Source organism: Tachyglossus aculeatus, chromosome 15, assembly GCF_015852505.1.
Source record: "Tachyglossus aculeatus isolate mTacAcu1 chromosome 15, mTacAcu1.pri, whole genome shotgun sequence".
In the NCBI taxonomy this organism is placed as follows: Eukaryota; Metazoa; Chordata; class Mammalia; order Monotremata; family Tachyglossidae; genus Tachyglossus; species Tachyglossus aculeatus.
Genome location: NC_052080.1, coordinates 4305285 through 4322427, shown reverse-complemented (window position 1 = coordinate 4322427; position 17143 = coordinate 4305285). Strand labels below are relative to the sequence as shown.

Below are 17143 nucleotides of genomic sequence, written 5' to 3'. Positions count from 1 at the left end.
AGAAAACACAGGGGGAGGGGGGTCCAAATGGAAGGAGACGTAAGGAAGAACGCTCGACCCGTTAGCCGATGAGTTCTCCGAGATGCATAGCGGGAAGCAATCAAACCCATTTTTACTTGACAGAAAACGGTGGCTTCGAGAAAGGGTGGACCTGAAGAGGATCGAGTTCCTTCTGGCAGGTTTACGTGGTCAGGAACACCCCTCAGACCCGGGAAAAGGAAAGACAGTGGTTACGCGGGTAGATCTGTAGAGTTCCACAGTTTCCAAAAAATCCTCATTCATATTCCTTCATTATCACAGCTCCACAGACCCTCCTGGAAGGAGGCTAGCAAATTATAAGCACCCTAGAAGTAGACGGAGGACTACTCTTTTTACCACGGTGGCGATACTGTCTCGCTTCCCTAGCCACAAATCTGATTTTAGGAGAGAGTCAGCGTGTGTACTATAACCTCGAGCTAGTCGACCGGAGTTCCCCCGCCCTGGCAAATCTCACGGCTTAAGACTTTCTGGGAAAGGCACCAGATCGAGTTGGAGACTAGCCATGACTAGATCCGACTACCTAGTCAGAGCAATGAAACGAGGCCGGGAATACTTAGGGTCACCCAAGGAAAGCCGAAACGATGCACAACGCGCCTCTTGTCATCACTTGAAAACAATAACCTTTAGGACGCCGGGCGTCGTAAAATACACGCTGCCATCGCGGACATAAAGAGCAGATGCTTGTTAAGGCGTCTTCCGTCTCCAAGGCCTCCTGTTGTGGGAATGCTTAACAGGACCTTATTAAACCAAAAGGAAGCATTCGGAAGCGCGTCTGAACCTCCTAAGTGGATTCCGAGAAGCCTGAACGGCCGTGACGAGACCAGACGGCCCCGTCCTAGACAACGTCGCCAACACAAAAGGCCGGAAGAACAGGACTTCTGACACGTAACGAGAGACGGAAACTTCTCTGAAACCACCGCTTGTTCCTCCGGCCGAGGGCAGGCCTCGGCAAACCACCACGTTGGAAAAGTGGAGCTTCCGTGCCCACGGAACGGCTCTTTAGCAAAAACGCCCTTCTCCCAGGTTTTGTTCGGAAGCAATCCGCTGTAACCAAACAAGACTCGTCAGCCCCCCGGGTTTGGACTCTTCCTTTAGGGCCTTTAGAGAACATGGTGAACTGTCCAACCAGATTTAATTGCCAGATTGATTAATTTGCCCATTTGCCACACGAACTCAGAAGGCACCAGCCCCCGCTCACGCGATGGGAAGCTGACCGCTGAGAGCCATTCTGCACTGTAGCTAGCTGAGCCGTGGTAGGACTGCTAAAAGACATTTCTTTTTTTGAATAAAACGTCATTTTAAAATGATGCCATTCGAGGGCTCTCGGTTGTAGATCCACTCGATTAACAGAGAACGGGCAAGTTTTGCCGGGGAGGCGGGGTTCGGTGGGGAGGGGGTCTTCAAAGTCCCTTAGATGCTACTACCTAGGAAAGCAGCGTGGCTCAGTGGAAAGAGCCCGGGCTGTGGTGTCGGAGGTCATGGGTTCAAATCCTGACTCCGCCACTTGTCAGCTGTGTGACTTTGGGCAACACACTTCACTTCTCTGGGCCTCAGTTACCTCATCTGTAAAATGGGGATGAAGACTAAGCCCCCTGTGGGACAACCTGATCGCCTTGTAAACTCCCCAGCGCTTAGAACAGTGCTTGGCACATAGTAAGCGCTTAATAAATGCCATTAAAAAAAACACAAAAAACCTCTGAACAAGACGCTCTCTCCTCCGACCCTTAGGGGGTCCAGTTTCCTTTCCATCTTTCCACATGGACATCCTAGTCGGTTTTCAATCTCGCCTGATGTTTAATCACCCTGGACCTCCGTGACTTCCGACATTCAGCAACCACCCGCCTCCTCTTATTCGGCTGAAACTCCTCCTTCTGCGTCAACTCCCTCTTCCCAGTTCTCAAAAGACGCTGGAGACAAGCACCGTCTGTTCCTCTGCAAAGGCATCAATTTCCCCTTTTTACAAACAGAAGCTATTCGCGCACTTTTCTACTTTACATCTCCTGACCCCAAATCTCTTCCACCGGTTAAAGGCCCAGGTGTCCAATTCAGAGGCCCAAAAAAACACATTTCGACCACATCAGATTTCCTCTTTGCTACTCCAGAAAACTTCAAACTCCCGGCAAGAGATCGTTCCGGATGCATTTGGCTTTAGTGCGTGGCTAAGAAAAAGAGACCTGTCCCAGCACATTCGGAAGTTACCTTCTTCCTCACTAAAGTACCTTTCCCAAAACTTCATTAGGAATAACGACCGAAGAGCAGAAAGGCAGCAGCTAGGTAGAACAGGGAATTTTTGTGTCCTGCAAATTACGTGCACAGGATGACCTGCTGCCCAGAGTGGCAAAGATCTGCGGAGAAGGCCAGACTTAGGCGCACACAGGCCGCGATTTCTCCACCAGTTCCACCCGTCGCGACGATCTGGATTGTTTGAGCAGCCGAATTCCACATAAACAATTTCAGGGGCCCGGGGGACTTTACAACACACAAGTTGCCAGGTGCATCCTACCTGATTCAGTAAATTCAAAGTAGAAGAATTAGGAGGAACAGTGGGGCCGTCCGGGGTGACCAAAATCCTTCTCCAACCCCGCATCCTGACATCGAAAACTGACCGAATCTGGTGCTCAGTCACTGATATTGCATTCATTTCGAGATAGCACCTGGTAAGCGATTCTGTATTAAGTACGTTTTCTGTCCAATGGCTATTCGATAAATATTTAACTGATGATGACGATCCTATTTTCGCAAAAACCTGCCCCATCACCTGTGACATCACTTAGAATACCCAACTGCAAGCAAAATTAAAAAACGATGAAAAGAATTACTTCGGGTGAAAAAGTGCATTGATGCAATCCTTATTGAAGTAGATAAGGAAAAGACAGTTATCAAAGGGAGAGCCTTGTTTTTTAGCTTCAATCTTGATTCTGCCACACAAGCATGGTATTGCAGAGCGAAGATCCTCCCTTCCGTAATGGATCTCTGGGTTGGAGTTTCAAGGATTACAATCAGTGAGGGGAAAAGAGGGGGATGAAGAAAAACAAAAAAACCAACACAAAAAAAACAAAAAAGACTTGGAGAAGGTGATTACATTTTCATCATATTACATTCAATAGCTGTTCAACAATCAGGCTGTCTCAGAACTGTCCAACCAGATTTAATTGCCAGATTGATTAATAAACTCCAAGTCAAACAAGGCATGTATACATTAAAGAAAATAGTACAGAAATGTACTGTATGTGAACTGTTTACAAAAACATACAAAATGTTGGATGGCACAGAGTCGACAGTGCTATTCTAAACGGATTGTTTAAGCTAAGTGCTTAACATAAACGGTCCACTCCTAAAGCTGACGAGGAACGTTTTCGGAGGCGAGAAATACTCCCTAGAAAAATAATGCTATACGGCGCCGAGTGCTTTATTCAGTGTATTTTTTTTTTTGTTTTTGTTTTTTTAAATGACAGAGGTGGTGCTCGTGACCGTTCTAGATGATTTCGGTGACCGTCCCTCTTCATCGCGATTCCGCTTCCCACTCCGTCCGCGGCTCCGGGAGGAGTCAGGAGCTTGGCCAACGATCACCGAAAGCGAGACGAGACGAGACAAGAGCAGCAGCAGCCTGGGAGCCAGCTGGGGCGGAGTGTGCTTGCGGGGATCGCTCCGGGATGTGCTACCTGTTGCCGTGATTTGTGCTGACGTCGGACGCCGTGGCAACGGGGGATCCGGCTGAGGTCACTTCACAGGGCCGTGGAGGTGATCTTCTTGATACCTCGTCGCTGAGCAAGGGTCGAGCGGCCTACGGGCTCTAAAACCGGTGACTGATTGCGGTTCAGAGCAGAGTACGTGGCTGCCATGGCCCCCTGAAGGCGGGAGAGAAAGACGGTCAGAACGAAAAACCGCCCGGGAGAAATCCCTTCCCCGTTTTGACGGGAAGCGTGGACGGAGGACGGACCGTCCGTGGCCATTCGACTTGATTTACTTCCAATCTGTACTTCCCAAGCGCTTAGGACGGTGCTCTGCACATAGTGAGCGCTCCATAAATACGATTGATGATGATGATGATGATTTACTCATTCATTGAATCGTATTTATTGAGCGCTTACTTTGTGCAGAGCGCTTGGGAAGTACAATTCGGCAACAGATAGAGACAATCCCTACCCAACAACGGGCTCACAGTCTAGAAGGGGGAGACACACAGCAAAACAAGTAGACAAGCATCAATAGCATCGATAGACATCGGGCAACATCATCATCGGTGGTATTTGAGGGCTCACTCTTTGCGGGGCACTGTATTAAGCGCCTGTGAGAGTACAACAGAGTTGGCAAGACACGGTCCCCGTTCCCAACGAGCATCTGTCGGTCAATGGTATTTATTGAGCGCTTACTGCATGCAGAGCGCTGTACTAAGCACTTGGGAGAGTATCATAAAGCAGAATTAGCAGACTCGTTCCTTGCCCACAAAGAGCTCAGGGTCCAGAGGATATGGCTCTATCAGTTAGGCCACGCTGTTTCCCAAGGGTGGGGAGGGAGCTTTGGTAAGGCGATCGATACCCGATGACAACAACAGTCAACTTCAAAGCTAACAAATGGTTATTTTCCTACTCATCTGCATTTTCATCGACAATATTTATTTATTTATTATATTATTTAATATATTTATTTCCAGCTAACTTCCAGCTCTACGACAGGAAACAGAACCGTGGTCTCTACTACGACTGCCTTCAAGAGAGTTGCCAGTTCGGTTTATAATTGGAAATTGGCGGGGTAGAGAGAAGTGGGAGTACGAGGCTACATAAAGCAAACCCACAAACAGGGAGAAAGTGAAGGTGGGTGGAAACAGGTCCACAAAATTGCCGTTCATTCATTCAATCGTATCTATTGAGCACTTACTGTGTGCAGAGCACTGTACTAAGCGCTTGGGAAGTACAAGTCGGCAACATATAGAGACGGTCCCTACCCAACAGCGGCCACCCCCCCCTCTTTTTTTTATGGTATTTGTTAATGGGCCAGGCACTGTACTAGGCGCAGGGGTGGATCCAAGCTAATCAGGTTGCACACAGTCCCCGTCACACATGGGGCTCCCGCTCTTGATTTCCATTTTGCAGATGAGGTAACTGAGGCACAGAGGAGTGACTTGCCCGAGGTCACGGGCAGACAAGTGGTGGAGCCGGCTTTAGAACACGGATCTTTGGGAATCCCAGGCCCATACTCCATCCCCTAGGCCACCCTGCTTCTCAGTCTCAATCTTCATTTTCCAGATGAGGTGGCTGAGGCGCAGAGAAGCCAAGGGACTCGCCCGCCGTCACGGGGCAGACAAGTGGCGGAGCCGGAATTAGAACCCAGGTCCCTGAGTCTCCCGGGCCTGGGCTCCATCCACGGGGCCACGCTGCTTCTCAACCGCCTGGCTAACTCGGACCTCCACGACGTCATTTACCTTAACCAGATGTGGCGCGTCCTGTCTGTTGAGCTGATACTGAGGCAGCTGATCCCAGTGAACAATCCAGGGATGTCGGAGCACCTGGGCAGCTGTCAGTCTCTGATGGGGATCGACATGAAGCATCTTTGAAACTAGTTCCTGTATTTGGAAAAGAAAAAAAAACAATTGCTCCTCGTTACTGGATACACTCACACCTGCAGGCTGTTACACACTACGAAAAATAACCTGGTCATCCCCTGGACTGGGCTGATCCGTTATTTCGCCTATTCCTCTGTCCTTTTTCCATCCTTCTAGACTGTCTGTGAGCCCACTCTTGGGTAGGGACCGTCACTATATGTTGCCAACTTGTACTTCCCAAGCGCTTACTACAGTGCTCTGCCCACAGTAAGCGCTCAATAAATACGACTGAATGAATCCTTCTCCATGTCACCCTCCTCCTCTCCCTCTCTAGTGCTTTATTCCTCCTTCCCCAGTCGCTGTAAAACCTTGGTCTTCTTTGGATGCGTCTCATCTCCTCCAGACTGTCAGCTCGTTATGGGCAGGGAACGTGCCTGCTAATTCGGTTGTACTGTACTCTCCCAAGAGCTCAGTACAGTGCTCTGCACTTAGTAATCACTCAATGAACATGCTTGATTGATTGTTTCCCTTTGTCACCTCTTCCTCTGCTTCATCTGGGTCTCTCTCTACTGTCTCCCCTCTTTTTTTTATTGTACTGGTTAAGCACTTACTATGTGCCAAGCACTGTACTGAATGTTGGGGTAAGACATAAACTAATCAGGTTGGACACAGTCCAAGTCCCACTTGGGGCTCACAGTCTTCACCCCCATTTTACAGATGAGGTAAATGAGGCACAGAGAAGCGACTTCCCCAAGGTCACCCAGCAGACAAGCGGCAGAGCCAGGATTAGAACCCAGATCCTGAGGGAGGCATGGTCTACTAGCAGCGCCCCGGTCGAGAGCCTGCAATTCCCAGGGGTCTCAGGAACCCGAGAGACAGCCTGAGTTTTGGGGAAGTCAGTGAAAATGGACGACTGCACATGAGAAAGTTTGCCAACTCATTTTCGATACATCTCCTCTTTTTAGAGGACAGCAGAATAATAATAATAATAATAATAATAATAATAATAATAATAATAATAATGACAGCATTTGTTAAGCGCTTTCTATGTGCCAATCACTGTTCTAAGCGCTGGGGTAGATACAAAGTTATCAGGTTGTACCATGTGGGGCTCACAGTCTTAATTCACATTTTACAGATGAGGTCCAAGTTAAGTGACTTGCCAAAAGTCACACAGCTGACAGGCGGCAGAGCCGGGATTAGAACCCATGACCTCGGCCTCCCAAGCCCGGGCTCCTTCCACTGAGCCACGCTGCTTCTCTAAATGAAAAACTTCGTATCGTACCAAGACAGGTCCCAGTTACGTGATCCAGAAGTGAGAAAAGATAAGATGACCCACCACTTTCTCTGCTCTCTTTCTGACTTGTAGCATAAGCTAAAAATGCGGAAAGACACTTGCCTTTGCCGTGTCCGAAACTGTATTCCAGTAACCACCGCTGAGGGAGAATTTCCCACTGCCTATTCGTGCCAGAATTTCTTCTGGGGTGTCGTCTGGACCATTGGCGAAAGGAGTGTAGCTGATCAACACAATCAAAATGTTAACGGAATGATGTCACAAAGGCAAGCTTTATGGGTCTTGCTTGCTATCACAATTAATATTATTAATATACACTTCCCACCAAGATGAAAATAAAATGTCCCCTGGGTGGTAAGTTGAGTGCAAATTGTGGGATGAGATTCTTTTTACGTCTTTCAAGGAAAGCTGCTTTTTAAATCCTATACACCGGCATACATAGTTCTTGCCCAGATGAAATCATTTGGCTTTCAAAATAAGCAGCTCCTTCAAAGTTCGGCTGTTTCCAAAATATCCCTCGTGTTAAGAGCCGGAAAGCCAAAAAGCAGAATGGGGAGAGTCTGAAGGTCTTTATGAAACCATGGCTCATGAATGAAACAGTTTACTTTGAAAGGCTAACACTGAGAATAACAGTGACTGAATGGTCTGGCTAACTAATGTCCGTTCATTTACTTTAGCTCATTTTACTAAAATACCAAGAAAAATCCCCCAAAAGAAAACTAAACAAATAACAGCATTACTACACCTTATAAAAAGGTGTCCTCATAAAAATAATAATTTACAGAAAAAGGAAGACATTCACAAGGACAATCTATGGGCTTTAGCTCATCCCTCTTAAAGGCACCGCGTTCTTGGAAAAGCAAACGTCATTTCACAGCATGCAAGGACATCCTGACCTATTTCTTCCCACAAGATTAGTAATGCATTGCCTAACGCTAAATACTCTGATACATAATACACTCATGAAGAACTCTGTATAAAAGCCATTCTTTTAGAGGTCAGGTAATTAACAGTAATGAAAAGACAAGAAATATGGAAAATAAAAGGCAGAATAAAAGGTTAAAATATGAATGTGGCCCGTCACTGAAAACCATCAATATCCTTGTGAATTGGACTAGCTGGAGAAGCGACATCAGCTAAGATTAACACGTCCAACTCTACGACACAGTGGCTGGTGTTCTTCATCAACTAATGGTATTTACTGAGCGCTAACTGTATGCAGAGCACTGTACTAAGTGCCTGGGAGAGTACGACAAGATAGTAATAATAATAATGATGGCATTTATTACGCGCTTCCTATGCGCAAAGCAGTGATCTAAGCGCTGGGGAGGTTACAAGGCCATCAGGTTGTCCCACAGGGGGCTCACAGTCTTAATTCCCATTTTACAGATGAGGTAACTGAGGCCCAGAGAAGTTAAGTGACTTGCCCAAAGTCACACGGCTGAGAATTGGAGGAGCTGGGATTTGAACCCATGACCTGACTCCGAAGCAACACGTTCCCTGATCCCAAGGAAATTGGAGTCTTGCATCATTAACGAAAAGTAGTCCCAGTCTGACACTACGCACACAAAATGTTTCTGTAAGCTCTTGGAATCAGGGAACATTTCTGCTAATTCTGTTGTACCGTGCTCTCCCAAGGGCTTAGTACAGTGCTCCGGTCACAGTAAGCGCCCAATAAATACGACTGATTGATTTCAACACCCCAGCAGGTTATAACGCAAAGAACAAGACCCAGTTTCCTGGCAGTCTCTTTGCCGAAATGCACGGTAAAAACAAGTGTCGTTTCAGAAGTGAATCTACTTTGCAATTTGCAGGAGTATAAGCATTACGCGTCACTGCTTTCTAGTTTCTAGGTGGAACACTCAAAATATCCCAGCTGATTGTAAAACACGGTGAAGGAGGTTAATGATGGAAAACGGAAAATCAGGAAAAGGGGAAGATACGCTTAGAAAAGCCGGAATATGAACTCACCCAGTGAGCATTGTATAGAGGAGGACACCAAGACTCCATATATCACAAGCAGCATCGTAGCCTTGTCTTTTTAAAACCTGTGCACAGCAATGTTCTGTGTTATTTCCAGTCATTCATAGTAAGTACATACATTTCTATAATGCCACTGATCTACTCCCATTTCGAAAAGAGCAAAATCATTCCATTCTCAAATCCATTTCCGAGCTGCGGAAGGACAGTATGAAGTATTTTTTTTTGTGTTGCTGGGAACAAGCAATGCAGAGTTATTGAAATGAGTCAGAGGCACGGAGCTCGCTACTACCTCTGGAGCAACGAAATTTGCGGTATAGCACGGAGTCATCAGAAGACCATTTTCTGCTCTTAGCTGCTTTGCAAAGCCGAAGTCACAGATGCGAATAGACTCCGGGTTACCGGACTCATCGACGTAAAGGATGTTGCTAGGCTTCAGGTCTCTATGCACCACCTAAGGGAAAGCAAAATATAAGGCTAATCAATCAATCAATGGTATTTAGTGAGTGCTTACTGTGTGCAGAGCATCATCATCATCATCAATCGTATTTATTGAGCGCTTACTGTGTGCAGGGCGCTGTACTAAGCGCTTGGGAAGTACAAATTGGCAACATATAGAGACAGTCCCTACCCAACAGTGGGCTCACAGTCTAAAAGGGGGAGACAGAGAACAAAACCAAACATACTAACAAAATAAAATAAATAGAATAGATATGTACAGGTAAAATAGAGTAATAAATATGTACAAACATATATACAGGTGCTGTGGGGAAGGGAAGGAGGTAAGATGGGGGGGATGGAGAGGGGGACGAGGGGGAGAGGAAGGAAGGGGCTCAGTCTGGGAAGGCTGAGCACTTCACTGAGCGCTTGGGAGACAACAATAGAGGAGAATTAGCAAGTATGTTCCCTGCCCGTATCAAGCCTGCAGTGAATACCAGACATTTTTGACGGTAAAAATTTAACAGTTATAACACACTTGGCTGCTAAACTATAATAAACACTCCCTCCCAGTGGGAAAGGGGCTGTGTCTAACCTGATTAGCTTCTATCTACCCCAGCGCTTAGGAAGCTGCTGGGCACAAAGCACTTAAATACAATAAAGGAAATGAAAAAAATAAGATGGACAAAATGGCATTGAATTGTAGCCAGACAGAAACTTTTTTTAAACAAATTTCTAATTTTTCTTTTTAATAATAATAACAATAATAATAATAATAATAATAATAATATAATGGCATTTATTAAGTGCTTACTATGTGCAAAGCACAGTTCTAAGCACTGGGGAGGTTACAAGGTGATCAGGTTGTCCCACGGGGGGCTCACAGTCTTAATCCCCATTTTCCAGATGAGGTAATTGAGGCCCAGAGAAGTTAAGTGACTTGCCCAAAGTCACACAGATGACAAGTGGCGGAGCCGGGATTTGAACCCATGACCTCTGACTCCAAAGCCCGGGCTCTTTCCACTGAGCCACGCTGCTTCTTTTTACTTCTGTTTCTAACAGAACCTAAAAAACAACTGCTGTCTCCTTTTCTAATTCTCTCCAACTGGAGAGAAATTCATGTTTCCTCCGGTATTATTTAAAAAAAAAGGAAGAAAAAAATAATTTAAATAATTTATTTTAAAATTGCATAAAATCCACATTTCTTTCAAAACCCGGCTCCGCCACTTGTCGGCTGTGTGACTTTGGGCAAGTCACTTAACTTTTCTGGGCCTCAGTTCCCTCATCTGTAAAATGGGGATTAAGACTGTGAGCCCCCTGTGGGACAACCTGATCACCCTGTAGCCCCCCAGCGCTTAGAACAGTGCTTTGCACATAGTAAGCGCTTAACAAATACCATTATTATTATTATTATTATTATTTAGGGAATAACTGGTCTAACTAGATGCCAGACATATTTCAGTGATGACTGTAAGCATGGGCCTATGAGGAATTAAAAAAAAATACCACGGGTTGCTGAGAAATGAAGGCTTAAATTTTCATTTTGGGATTATCATCATCAATCGTATTTATTGAGCGCTTACTATGTGCAGGGATTAGAAGCCTGACTCCTTTCCAAAGAGAAAAAGTTATTTTAAAGTACCTATCTAGATGGAATGGGTCACCCTTATTACCCCCAGTTTTTTTTTTTTTTTCATTTATTTCATCAATAAATGCTAGACGGGTGGCCACACTTTGCAGAATTCACCTTTGGGTTCATAATTTTAGTCACAAACAAATGCAGTGTGAGCTAGTGGCTCAAACATGAGCCTGAGAGTCAGAAGGGCCTGGGTTCGAATCCAGCCTCCGCCACTTGCCTGCTGGGTGACCTTGGCGAGGAACTTAACTGCACTGTGCCTTAGGCCCCTCATCTGTAAAATGGGGATTAAGACTACGAGCCCCATGTGGGACAAGGACTGTGTCCAACCTGATTACCCTGTATCTATCCCAGTGCTCATGTGGTACACAGTGCTTAACAAATACCATTAAAAAACCCACAAAACAAAAAATAATATTACCCATGTTATAGATGCCATCAGAGATAAAAAACATTCTTTGAAACCTACCCCTTGTGCATGAAGATACTCCACAGTCTTCGTTATTGTGAACAGCACGGCACTGGCTTCTCTTTCGGAGAAAAATTTCTGTCTCAGAATTTTATCCAGCAGCTCACCTCCTTTCATAAGCTCTGTTACCACATATACATATTTTCCATCATCGTACACCTGCAAATTACAAGAAAAAGAAATTCTATTGCGAGAATAGCGTGAGACAACCTCTAACAGCTTAAGCGTTTTAGTGGAATACCACAGATCCACGCCAAAGAAAAAAATGACTTGAAATGGGATTACAATAACAATGATTAATATGAAAAACCGGTATCAAAAAGGTTCCCGACATAGGGATCGTTACAAATTAGGATCTCCACTGTGGAAAAATCTACAGCGGAGGGAATAATTTTGAACGGTTTCAAGGAGTTGTCTTATGAAGGAAGACAATAGCTGGGATGAACTTCAATGGAGATGATCTCCCCCTTTTAGACTGTGAGCCCACTGTTGGGTAGGGACTGTCTCTACATGTTGCCAACTTGTACTTCCCAAGCGCTTAGTACAGTGCTCTGCACACAGTAAGCGCTCAATAAATACGATTGATGATGATGATGATGATTTCACATTACCATAGCTCTAATGGACTTGGAACTAAATTCATATTCAAAGGACAGTTTTACCAAGCACATAAAATATAGCAAGATCACTCAATCCACCAGTAGTATTTACTGAGCGCTTTCTGGGTGCAGAGCACTGTATTAAGCGCCGGGCAGAGTCTGATAAAGTAGAGATGGTAGGAGCAATCCCTGCCCTAAGGACACCTTTTCTTTTTCTCCCACTTCGTTCTGTGTCACCCTGACTTGCTCCCTTTATTCATCCTCCTTCCCAGCTCCACAGCAATCAATCAATCGTATTTACTGAGCGCTTACTGTGTGCACAGCACTGTACTAAGCGCTTGGGAAGCACAAGTTGGCAACATATAGAGACAGTCCCTACCCAACAGTGGGCTCACAGTCTAAAATAACTTATGTACAGATCTGTCATTTATTTATTTATATCAGTAGCTGTCTCTCCCTCTAGACTGTAACCTCACTGTGGGAAAGGAACGTGTCTGTTATATTGTACTCTCCAAGCACACGGTAAGTGCCTAATAAATACAACCGACTGACATTTTTAACCCTTGGAAAAATACTTGTGAGAATTTCTTTGAAAAATGGTACAAAGACTTCTGAGAGGGAATTAAAGAAACGTCCGTACTACAACCCTGAAAAGAATTGTTGAGTTTTCTCTCTCTTTTCCCTCCCCTGTTCCTCACGTGGATATGAGTACCCCACCTCCTCCCTTGCGACCGTCTTTCCTTCACGACCCTTCCACAAGCCCTTTCGGTAACACACAGAAGCAGCGTGGCTTAGTGGAAAGGACACGGACTTGGGAGTCAGAGGTCGTGGGTTCTAATCCCGCCTCTGCCACTTCTCAGCTGTGTGACTTGGGGCAAGTCACGTCACTTCTCTGTGCTTCAGTTCCCTCATCTACAAAATGGGGATTAAGACTGTGAGCCCCACGTGGGACAACCTGATTACCTTATATCTACCCCAGTGCTCCCAAGCGCTTAGTACAGTGCTCTGCACAGTAAGCGCTCAATAAATATGACTGAATGAAATAGCCAAAAGCCTGGGGAAAGCCGCTGTGTGACTTGGGGCAAGGTACGTCACTTCTCTGTACCTCAGTTCCTTCATCTGTAAAATGGGGATTAAGACTGTGAGCCCCACATGGGACAACCTGATTACCTTATATCTACCCCAGCGCTCCCAAGCGCTTAGTACAGTGCTCTGCACAGTAAGCGCTCAATAAATACGATTGAATGAAATAGCCAAAAGCCCGGGGAAAACCCCTGTGTAGATTTCAGGGCCGAGTCCACCTACAGAGATCTGCCACTTCCCAGCCTGATGTCTCCGGACAAGAAGACAGGCAATTGATTTAAAAATCTAGTGGTTCTAATCCCAATCGACCACTTGCCTGCTGTGTGACCTTGAGGAAGTCACTTCAGTTCTCTGTGCCTCAGTTATCTCGTTTGTAAAATGGGGATTAAGACCGCGAGCCCCATGGGAGACACAGACTGTATCCCACTTGATTTCTTTCTATCTACCCCAGTGCTCAGAATAGTGCTTAGCACACATTATGCGCTTAATACCTTTAAAAAATGAATATATTATTCTCCAAGAGAATAAAAGTTCTCTTCTTTGATTTGCTCAGGCCTCCAATGAAGGAATGCTGATATTGTATGGGACCAAATGTATCTTTAGTCTTGATACTTCTACAGAGTTCTAAGGTTCAAAGTTCCACACAAAATTCAGATCTTTAATATAAATCCCAAAGGGTTCAAAAATGTCAGTGACTTGCAGGAATTAGAATCCTCAAAAACCACGAGGTGGAAAGTATCGTATTCACTATTATTGCTGACTTGGTGTACCTAAGTCAAAGAGGAATAGGTAAACAGGAGAAGGGGAAAATTTCCTATTTTTCTTCAATCGTTCCCCATAATTGTTTTTTTGACAAATGAAAGTACAGGAGAGCAGTTTGAACTTTCTCTGCCGAGCACTATTATTACAACAGTGTCACAAGTCTCGGAAAACGAGTTTACCTTGAATCGAAGCTAACACCAAGCAAGCACTTGACCTTGACCAATTTAAAACATGAATATTAGATATCCACATTATGTACGCTGTGCTTTGTTGGCTGAATTCAAAGTAACAGAAAAACATTCCAGAGGAACAAAGATTTCAGAAAGAAAAGATCGACTTACATCTTTTAGAGTGATGATATTTGGGTGCTGACCATACCGGAGAAGGATTTCGATTTCTTCCGTTGGATCTCTCTTGCTCTTATCAATAATCTAAAGGGTGAGAATATTTTATAAATAATTATAAACAATTGAGCATCCCAAGATAATTAATCTGCATCAATCCCCATCTAAATAAAAATCAGAGATCCAACCTCAAAATAGAAAACCCTGCTGGGATAGTCTTCCCTGCTAACAGACCACAGTTAATGAGAGTCCTCTAAAATAAAAACTCATTCCTTAAGAATAGACATGTCAATCTATGCTTTATTAATACAGAAAGTGCAATTCTATCTCAATCCGTATCCTCGCTCCCAGAAATGCATCTACTACTTTTACAATACCAAAACAAAGATCAGTTAAGGCGAACAAACCAACAAAACACACACACACACACACCCTTGGCAAATGTCTCTCTCATCTCTTCCCCCGAAGGTCTTAAAATTCAGTGAAAGCAGGCAACTACTGTCCACCCGTGAAATATCACATTACGTAATAATAATAATTAGTGGTGTTTATTCAGTGCTTACTAGGTATCAAGCCCCATTCTAAGCTCAGGGATAGATCTAGGTTTATCAGGTTGGACAGTCCCTGTCCCACATGGGACCCCCAGCCTAAGTTTGAGGGACAACAGGTATTGAGTCCCCAATTTACAGATAGGGAAATTGAAGCCCAGAGAAGTTCAGTGACTTCCCCAAGGCCACACAGCAGGGAAGTGGCAGAGGTAGGGTTAGAACCCAGGTCCTTTGACAACTTTGACAACAGGTCCTTTGGAAACTTTCTAAAAGACCAAGCTGCTCCTCTCTTTCTACTTTCCTCTACTGAAGCCACTTCAAGTCTTAGCTACCCTCTCTGTGTGGCCTTGTGGCTCTGGAAAATGTCACTGTTGCCAGAGAATATTTGCTTCTCGGGCAGGGTTATCTCATCAACTATAAGTACTGCATAACGTGGGAACTAGATATCAATAGCTGACCTGAAGAAATAGTACAGGATTCCCTGTTGACTATTTTATAGAAGTTAGTCCTACCAAAACCCCAGGGATTAAGCTACTTGATCGCTAGCTGACATTCCTTAGCAGGCGGTTTTCAGCATGAAAGTATTTATAAAAATCCTACCAAAATGTAGAAATACCTTAACAGCATATTCCATGTTTGTGCCTTTGTGTATACATCTCTTGCAAATGGAATACGAGCCGACTCCGATGTCTTCTTTTACTTCATAGCCATCGGTGAACTGAATGCTGTTCCTGTGCAACTGCTACCAAAATAACATTGTCAACTGATGACTACTTTAACAGGCATTAGTATCAAATACTCTAAAACTATTTTCTACATGCATTTCTAGCTCAATATTTCAGCCAGAACCCGCTTAAATTTAGAACCTCATATCGGCATTAGTTTATCACTATTATCTTTTGGGATTAGGTTGCAACAATTCATTTCCAAAGTCAAGGCATTCGAAATACACTGAATAGTTCATACTGTGCATATATATATATATATATATTTTTTTTTTTAAGTGGTATTTGTTAAGTGTTTACTACGTGCCAGGCACTGTACTAAGCACTGGGGAAGATGAAAGCTAATCAGACTGGTCATAGTCCCTGTCCCAATTTTACCAATGAGGTAACCATGGCATCGAGAACATTATGTATATATGTTTGTACATATTTATCACTCTATTTATTTATTTTATTTGTACATATCTATTCTACTTATTTTATTTTGTTAGTATGTTTGGTTTTGTTCTCTGTCTCCCCCTTTTAGACTGTGAGCCCACTGTTGGGTAGGGACTGTCTCTATATGTTGCCAATTTGTACTTCCCAAGCGCTTAGTACAGTGCTCTGCACATAGTAAGCGCTCAATAAATACGATTGATGATGATGATCGAGAAGCAAAGCGACTAGCCTACTAGTTAAAGAAAATCTCTAGTAGAATACCAACGGACTCCCTTAAAACAACAACAAAAAATCAACACAGCAGGAATATGTGGTAATATAAAACACTGCCGTCTTATCTTGCTACTGTACACAATGTTAATTGGATACCAACCTGGACTCTAAACATCCGAATCAGAAATTCTGATTGAATTTGAACTGCAAACTATATTTGCATTAAAATTTTTTCTTAACAATCCGTGTTTATTTAAGACTCCTAAGGACTGGAGATGTTGAATACAATTGCGTTCTACACACTAGAGTTTCTGATCTAGTGCACAATATTTGTGGAGAACACAAGTATCAGAGGCACCCCAAAAGAGGGAGGTGGCTTTTGTTTCAATCAGACAGTCATTCGTATTTATTGAATATGAAGCAGTGTGGCTCAGTGGACAGAGCAAGGGCTTTGGAGTCGGAGGTAACGGGTTCAAATCCCGGCTCTGCCACTTGTCAGCTGTGTGACTTTGGGCAAGTCACTTAACTTCTCTGTGCCTCAGTTCCCTCATCTGTAAAATGGGGATTAAGACTGCGAGCCCCACGTGGGACAACTTGATCACCTTGTATCCCCCCCAGCGCTTAGAACAGTGCTTTGCACATAGTTAGTGCTTAGCAAATACCATTATTATTATTATTGAGTGCTTCTTACTGTGTGCAGAGCACTGTATTAAGTGCCTGGGAGAGTTGATTGGTTGATGGATTGATCAGAGTTTGGGACGACACTGAAGGTCTAAGCCTCTGGGATCCCGGAGTATGTCCAGGCCAAATACATACACATTTTTTTTTTCTGACAATGTTTTAGCAAGGACTCCTATAGGTTAGATCTTTAGTTAAATGATCTAATTTTTCTGCCCGGCTGGTAGAAGACTCACCGTATACGGCAACGTGTGAATTATGAAAAGGTACATATGAAGGCAAATGTAATCGACTCCCAGCACGAGCCAACTGTTTTTTTTTTTTTTTATCAAAACACCGCATCTTTCAAAAGAAC

At 44.2% G+C, this 17143-nt stretch overlaps 1 protein-coding gene across 3 annotated transcripts in view; it reads right to left on the bottom strand.

The window, feature by feature from the left end:
• Nucleotides 1-3109: 3109 nt before the first annotated feature.
• Nucleotides 3110-17143, bottom strand: part of RPS6KA3 (ribosomal protein S6 kinase A3) — an 81736-nt gene continuing 67702 nt past the window's right edge. Inside the window, exons 15-22 of one of the 3 annotated variants that reach the window (XM_038757180.1) lie at nt 15351-15476; nt 14184-14273; nt 11399-11557; nt 9148-9309; nt 8847-8923; nt 6981-7098; nt 5462-5602; nt 3110-3887 (exon numbers count right to left, since the gene is read on the bottom strand). In XM_038757180.1, coding sequence (XP_038613108.1) covers nt 3765-3887; nt 5462-5602; nt 6981-7098; nt 8847-8923; nt 9148-9309; nt 11399-11557; nt 14184-14273; nt 15351-15476 — 996 coding nt within the window. In that variant the 3' untranslated portion in view covers nt 3110-3764. The remainder of the gene's footprint in view (nt 3888-5461; nt 5603-6980; nt 7099-8846; nt 8924-9147; nt 9310-11398; nt 11558-14183; nt 14274-15350; nt 15477-17143) is intronic. The other 2 variants (XM_038757181.1, XM_038757182.1) reach the window with 2 other exon arrangements.